The sequence below is a fragment of the Rhyacophila brunnea genome, unplaced genomic scaffold (assembly GCF_057557595.1).
Source record: "Rhyacophila brunnea isolate RB1 unplaced genomic scaffold, BYU_Rbru_1.0 scaffold_6, whole genome shotgun sequence".
Taxonomy (NCBI): domain Eukaryota; kingdom Metazoa; phylum Arthropoda; class Insecta; order Trichoptera; family Rhyacophilidae; genus Rhyacophila; species Rhyacophila brunnea.
In genome coordinates, this window is record NW_028233276.1 from 47,593,688 (window position 1) to 47,601,817 (window position 8,130).

At 35.7% G+C, this 8,130-nt stretch overlaps 1 protein-coding gene across 1 annotated transcript; it reads left to right on the forward strand.

Moving 5' to 3' along the window:
* Gip (hydroxypyruvate isomerase-like protein Gip) lies at nt 1-8,130 on the forward strand. Its single transcript, XM_085957082.1, has 4 exons — nt 1-661; nt 3,516-3,803; nt 5,575-5,705; nt 7,781-8,130. Exons 1-4 carry the CDS (start codon nt 403-405, stop codon nt 7,955-7,957), a joined length of 855 nt encoding a protein of 284 aa, XP_085813208.1. The 5' UTR covers nt 1-402; the 3' UTR covers nt 7,958-8,130.

The following is an 8,130-nucleotide window of genomic DNA, read 5'->3' on the forward strand; positions in this document are numbered from 1 at the left end:
GTTGTTATGACATGTAACAGCTGTCAAAGTCGTCGCATTTATACGATCGAAGTGTTTTGGTTTCAAAAACCTGATTATTTTTTAATAAAACAAAAGTGTCAGAGATAATTTACAAATAGATACAAGGGAGATAGAATTAAGTATTTGAGGGTATTTTATAAGATTTCCTATCTCTTCTTCTAAGTGCAGCTACACGTTAAAGATTATTTTACTAAATTCTCCTATTATACTTAATATTATTAATATTATCAGTATTATCACACCTATGAAAACATAATATTATTTTAGCGACGTAATTCTTATCAGTTTCAATTACAATCAAAGATAAAACAATGTTTTATCAATCGCTCTTATCTGAATGATAGAACGAATTTTTAGGAGACCGACTGATAAATTCATTTGATGCTACTGCAGAATTGTTTGAAACAGACCATTTTGAAGCTGAAAGATTGTACGACAATTAGAAAAATGTCGAAGCTTTGTGCAAATTTGAGTTTCATGTTCCAAGAAGGTGCTACAATGCCAGAAAGATATGCTTTAGCCAAGGCGGCTGGTTTCAATTATGTTGAATCTGGATTCCCTTTAGGATTCACAATTGACGAAATTACTGGTGCAAAAAATAAATCAGGACTCCAACAACCGCTGATTAATCTCTTCACAGGTTTGTTTAACGATTTTACAATAAACCAGTTATTGCTAAGATGTACCTACCTATTTATTATGACTATGACACATTTTTGTTATATCTAATTCGTGTTTCTAAGTGCTCACATCTTCAATAATAATAATTGACAGTCAGGATGTCTGGACTGCTGCTCAAGATGTGATCCGGGGCGAACCAACACGGTGAAATAAATCCCAATAGGCCAGCCCCAAATGCAAAAAAAATGCTGAACATTGTTATTAAAAATCGTAATGTACTTAAATGTGTATAATAAAAATTCCAAATAATACCTATATCATGGAAATTTAAAACTGTTAAATAAGAGCATATTATGCAAGAGCTACTGACGCTTTATTGTACATAATACCCCGTTTACACATGCATGGGTTTCCTGTTCACAGTAAGAAATTGTCTGGGTAAACATGTATTATCCTGCAGTTGGCAAGATTGCGTGCATGAATCAAACGAGTTTGGAAGCTTCTGAAATTTAATGCGTAAGTAAGATCGGCGCCTGCACAGTAGAACGATAATAGCGAACCTGCCGGTAAAAAAACGATCTACTCATTTTGAGGTTAACCGATTTTCAATACGTCCCATCAGACAGTACTATAAAATGACAACATCGCGTCTCGCTTACTCTTGAAGAATGAGATTGGAGAGACAGTCAGCACTTTTACGCGTAAACAGTTATTGTCACGATAGTTCAAAATAAGCACTATTGCCAATAGCAAAACCATACACGTGTACCGGCGCTATAAGTATAATTTTATTTACTTAATGAAGTACTAATGTTGTCAATCCATGCCAACTTCAATAATTTATTAATTAAGCCCACAGTAAGGTAGTGCTTAATCGGTGATTTTACTTGTGTGATGATCGCATAGCAGGTCCTATAATTATGTAATGTAACTGCTTATCAAATCGTTTTGATTTTGTCCATTTTTATTTTATTATTTTTCTATTATTATTATTATACATTTATTTTAATTAAAGCAGTCACTTTGAACAAATAAAACAAAACAACAATGGCAGTTTTGATTTTCGTAAAATGTTGGCAAGTCAATATAAATGTTTTACTTTTTTCTTATAATATGTATAACTTCTGAAAAAACTATTCTAAAATGTTATTAACGCTTTCGCTGCTGAATAGATAATGAGATTTTAATTGCCCCCTTTAAAATGCACGTTAATTACATCGATCGGCCGCCTGGTCATTACGCACCGTGTGCGTCTTCCGCGTCCAAAGTATTAATATACATCTTAGAATGCTTTATTTAGAAGATGAAAATATACCTATAATAAAAAATTATACATTTATACATCCTTTGTTGACTTACCAAGATTTAAAAAAAAATAGAAATTGCCGTTTCTGCTTCCAGAGCTTTCAAACGCAGTGCGATGATCACATATTATGTAAAATCACCACTTAAGTTTGAAAACCACTATATAGATTGCAAAAATTATAAGTTGAAGTGTCATGGCTGCCGTCGTGGCGCTGCGATATATTATGAAAGGATTGTCAGTATTGTGGTTCTCGAAACGGCCACGCTTCACGTTAAACTTGCCGCAGTCTAGTAGAATAATTTCGTCAGTACTAATTAATCTGATTTATTAATGTATTTATAAAGCCTTCACCAAACCATTTTATCAGTTATAGATACCTTCATAGGAACATCAAATCCAGTCAGTAAAGGCTCTCAGAAAATGTATGTTAAGACATAAATTGGTTGTGAGCCTTACTTACTATCTTACTTAGACTTACTATCTGGGTAGCGAAGACGGGACCACCTGTCTGCGGAGTGCCTGAGATAATTGTCGATTTCAATAATGCCATATTAATAAATTGTAGCGTATGTTAAAATAACTCGCAATTAAACATTGTCAACCATGTGATCGTGAGTTAATTTATTGTTGAAGTAATTGGCATGCAGCATTCCCGTCACCTTAGCATTGCCGTGTCGGGCTAAGGCTTCCAGATGTAGCCGTTCCATTACATCATGACCAGCGGCGGCTCCTCTAATACCATCCAAGTGCTACGCACCGCATGCATCTTTGAAGACATCACTCAACTTTTCATTGTTATTCATACGTGTATCACTCACTTCGCGAACTATGAACAATACTCCGTTCGTGCGCAAAGCGATTACGATCCAAACAGATTTTCAGTTTGCACAGGATTACAATGAGGTCATTATATACTTCTTAAACCGTGGTTCAATGTTCCCGTTCCCGTGTTGGCGAGTTAATTTTTAACAATTTCACATTTCGTAAAGTCATAAACCGTGACATTTATTTTTCTTTATTGATATTAAATCATTGGAACTGTTTAAAAACTCTTTTTAAGAAATTTAATAAATAAACAAAGACATATTTAATTTACCTTCTGAGAAGTTCAATGTTTCGGTCTTTTTACACTAAGATATTATCTTAGCTTATTGACACGGCAGCCTTCGGTGATTAAGGTAATCATGGAGAGACGCTTTACAACCTTTACGTGGCTAGGACAAGTGTTCCTGATGCCGCCAAAGAGTGTGACACTGCGTACCCTTATGGCACAGCCTCAAGGGTTCCGTTGCCATGGCTGGCCCTCCCTCACCCTGCAGCGGTGCTACAAAAGCGACCTACGTGCTGCAGGTCTGACATGGCGGGAGGCGCAACAGTTGGCGTTGAACCAAGGGAAGTGGCGTGAACTTGTGCTTGCCCTATGCTCCAATGCCGGGTATAGAAGGTAAACCATTGCGCACTACCAGAAAATGCTATTCTGAAGACCACCGGCCGCCACTGATCATGACCATAGTAATATATCCATATATTACTACATTCAAATTAACAAATATTAATTTTATTTTAGGAGACACTTCTAATGGGGAAGTAGGCGTCACCTTTAAACCGGGCTGTGAAAGCACCTTCCGAGACCACCTAGAGTTGACTATATACTATGCGAAATCATTAAAATGTTCATATATCCATGTTATGGCTGGAAAACTTGATGAAGTCGCAAATGATGACCATTGGAAAACATTTGAAAGTAATCTACTGCATGCCGCTCGTAAATTGGAAAAAGAAAATATCATCGGCCTGATAGAACCGATAAATCCTTATTCAGTCCCTAATTACTTCTTGAATGATTATGAAAAAGGTCAGTGGGTATTTAGTTAAGTGCTAATACTGTGAATACTTTCAATAAATTTTATACTCGGGGCACTTGTACTTTGCCTCGTAATACTAAACTAAAAGAATTTGTCAATCCATACCATCTTCAGTAATTTATTAAGGCTATACCTCAGCTGAAGCATGGTCTAAAAAGATCGTAACTACGCGACGCGCGGATTGAGCTACTGACGCGTGCCGCACGAAACATAATTTGTCATAGACATTCAACATGCGTCCATTTAAGTAGTGTTATGTTTATTGTTATACAATCGAACTTGGTTGTTACGAGGAAGATAGGATCGACTGAATTTGCTTGTTATAATTAAGCATTACTCGTTATAACAGTGAATAGGTATTTTTAAGTGAGCGGACACATAACACAAAAAGTCGCAATTCAAACAAAAATAGAAGTAGAACATAAAAAATCTGAAAACCATCGTAAAAATCCTCGAAACAAGCATGGCATTCATAAACTACAAAATAAGTTATTTATTGTAATGAACGTTGGTAGGTACCTACCGACTTCACAAACCTTGGATTTTTTACATGGAATTTCAACCATATGCATGGATACATTTTCAATATTGTTGGCGAAAACACCAATTTGGTAGCTACTGATACCGGGGGGAAAGATGAACTCACATGTCTTCTGGGTAGATGTCCTGATCCGGTATCACTTCGGGTTGCAGGTCATGTGTGAACATCAGGATACATAATTCAAGATAAAACACGTCTTTGATTTGACAGTCCCACGTGGAACTACATTTATTTACGCTAGGGCATAGGCAAACATTGATAATATTACATCATTTTACATCTAAGGAGGTCTTAAATTAGTTACCGCACTGTCTTTATATTAGGGGTTGGCTTATCATTATTATCCCGCGCACTAAGCAATGATTCACTTTTTCGCTCACTAGGGAATTGATTAACTTTCGGTGGGTTTTTGCGCGAGTCACCGATTGGTATTACAACGATTACGGGTTATTGACGATTGATTTGAATATGGGCCGGGAGCGTCATTAATTGCGCGGGGGCACGCCTCACGCCCCTCCGGCGTGAAACTTATTTCATGTTATCGCTTTGGTAGGTAGGTCCGGACTGACTTTTCTTTTCAAAAGCATCTTTTAATTTTGGCGGGTCCATTCTACGGAGGGGAAGAGAGAGGGGAAGGTTACTGAACAACGGTACATTCACTTGGCCGCTCGATCCCGTGCTAGGTAAAAAAAAATATGCACCCTTGTCCCTCGTCGGCACGCTGCTTCCGCAGACAGAATGCGTTTTGCAATTATTATTACGTGGATCAGGGAAGCTAAACATTTAGCCGGGGGCGTTTTGATTAGGTTGTGGATTTGTGATTTGAAACTGCGGACCAAGGGTTTTTTCGTCTGGTGACACTACATAGACACTTAACCAGTGTCACAAACGTAATCCAACCCCGGCGGCAGATGTCCGGTCAGATTTTATTGCTTAGGGTCGAAATGTTTTTAAACGAAAGAAACATTAAAATTTTTGATGATATTTTAGCTCGGTATATCTGATAAGGAGCTCGTTATAAAAGTGAATAAATGTATGGAGAAAATCATAAACTAAAATGTCAACGAATGTTTCCTCGTTACATCCGAGATCTCACTATATCCGTGATTGTAATAACCGAGCTCGACTGTATTTCCACTCTATCGAGACGGATAGTAGGCCGATGTGTAAAATAAATGGTGATATATACTTTATAAATTTATCCTGTTCCTTTTTTGCAGCTATTGAAATAATCAAAAGAATTAACAGCCCCCATATGAGATTAATGCTGGACATCTTTCATTTGCAACAGATCAAAGGAGATTTATCGCATAGCATAGAAAAATATTTGCCATACACAGGATATGTTCAGGTAAGACATTTTAAAATGTCGTGCATCGGTGAACGAAAGAGATTTTCTTGCAGCTCTCTCCAATAAATAATGTTTGGTTACCATAGTTACAAATTTCATAGTTAATAAAACCATGAAAATATGGTGAATTTGAATTTGCAAACTTTCTTGCTAGCAATCCTGGTTGTAACTTGCTATTTTCTGCATATCCTTGGGACCATTCCACTTCTGATTGCGTATTGAAACAGCAGTGCCATTCAACACTTCCACGCACTACTTCATCAACACTTTGTTTCATCTCTGCCTTCAATTTGTATATAAACCCAACCTAAAATGGTGGCGTCCAATAATACAGTTTAATGTGTTTAATTTTTACACGGTGCGGGAAATTTCATTACTCAATTGCAAACCTGTGGTGACAAAAATAGATTCTCCACCGATATTGTATTTAAATTGAAATACAGCAGAGATTACCTCAAGATGGTCGACTTTTTCCTTGATGTTTTAACTGGTATATCAAGAAATCAGAATTTTCAAAATATTTTATACTCACCGGTAATATGTTTTATTGTCAATTAAATATTGATCATCGAAGAGAGTAGAGAGATAATCTCTTATGCAATAGTTGATGAAACTGAAAATAAATTATCAGTGTATCTATCTATTGTAAAATTAATTCACTTTCTGTTTATAGATTTTTCGTTTAGTAATGTAAACAAATTATTATCATAATAACTATACCTTTAAAATTTGAATAACAGATTATATTGAATTTTTAATTATTCACACTGTTGAGACTAGGTACATAATAAATCTGACCACAGTAATCAACTTTACTGTACTTTCATAATAAAATTATTAGCTTATTATCTGTTATTAGAAAAATCATAATGAGTTATCAATTAATGATAATGAGATGTCATTGAACCTTTGTGGGATATCTCAAAATAATGTCCCAATACAGGAAGAAGAAACAGTTGTAGATACACTTTGTCATTGAGCTATTAAAACCTCTGTGACAAAATGTAAATTTCACAGCAGGAACAAAAAACTGCTTTGTAAGCACGAACATGAAAGTAGACTTTCAATTTTTTTATAAAAGTATAAATTAAGATAGTGGCAGACTCTTTATCATTGGGTGTTTATATGTAATTGCTCCGACACTGAGGTATTATGGTCTTGTTATAATTAGACATTTTAAATCGGAAATTTCTGTAATTAAATATATATTTTTAATTTTAGTCGTACTATACAGAACATTGAGGGTTTTGCTAAACTATGACCCCTTTGACCAAATTGTTACATCATGGGTTTTAACAACACAAACATAAACCCCATTTAAACCAACCTCCCTGCGCCACACCCAATTTTAATCAGAAGTATCATCCTAGCGAGGCCCTACGTTTGGATGTAAAGCATCACCAGTTGATGCCTGGGAAATAATTACCCATGACTTGTTAAGAGTCCTATAGGAGAGAGGAGTATGGAGAACAGAGAAAAATGAATAATAAAATATAAATTAAACGCTAACATAAAATCATATAAAAATATTTAAGTGAAGAGATGTCACGTTTAGAGTACGACACTGCAATTTTTTTAAAGCAATAAAATCGGTCTTTACGGGAACCAGGTCAGACAGCCCGACGGATGCAAAAGCTGGTTGCACTGAATTGAGCAGCTCTTCCCTTTTCGTACACATTTCATGGCATTCCAAGACGATGTGGTTTGCATTCTGTACTTCTTCGTCACATAGACATGTTGGTTCCAAACTCAGAGCTTGCCAACGGAGCCAACATGTCCAGTAAAAAATTGACTGGTGTAGTGATCGGGAGTCAGTGCAGTTATCTCCAATCGCCGTTGCATATTGTAACATTAGGGAGCAAAAGGAGAGAGAACAGCTCAATGACGATTTTATGGTTGGTAATAACCATTAGTGGCATAATATTATTACTATAAATTAAGGGCAGGCATTAGGCAAGATGAAGCTGATCGCCATGGCTTCCTATAAGAATCATAATGAAAATTCTTTTAAGTCCATTATGATTGTTGAACATTAATAATTCTCCTACATAATAGATTTTATTTATTATTTTCAGATAGCTCAAGTACCCAATCGTGGACAGCCAAGCAGTCCTGGTGAAATAAACTATAAATACCTTTTAAATTTTCTGAAAGAAGTTGGCTATACTGGTTATATTGGACTTGAATATAAACCGATAGGGCCTTCAGATCAAAGTCTGGATTGGGTAAAACAGTACGGTTTGGCGCTTTGAGTATGCAACTGCTGATGGGACAAGAAAAGAATTAACAATTTACTTTGTCATTGGTGCTACAATGTTTGTACATACATTTACAGAAAAAAAATCATTTTCATTGATTTTTTGTTAAAATTGCAAATTTACTATTATTATTATTATATGTGATTAATAAAAATCCTTTCACAATA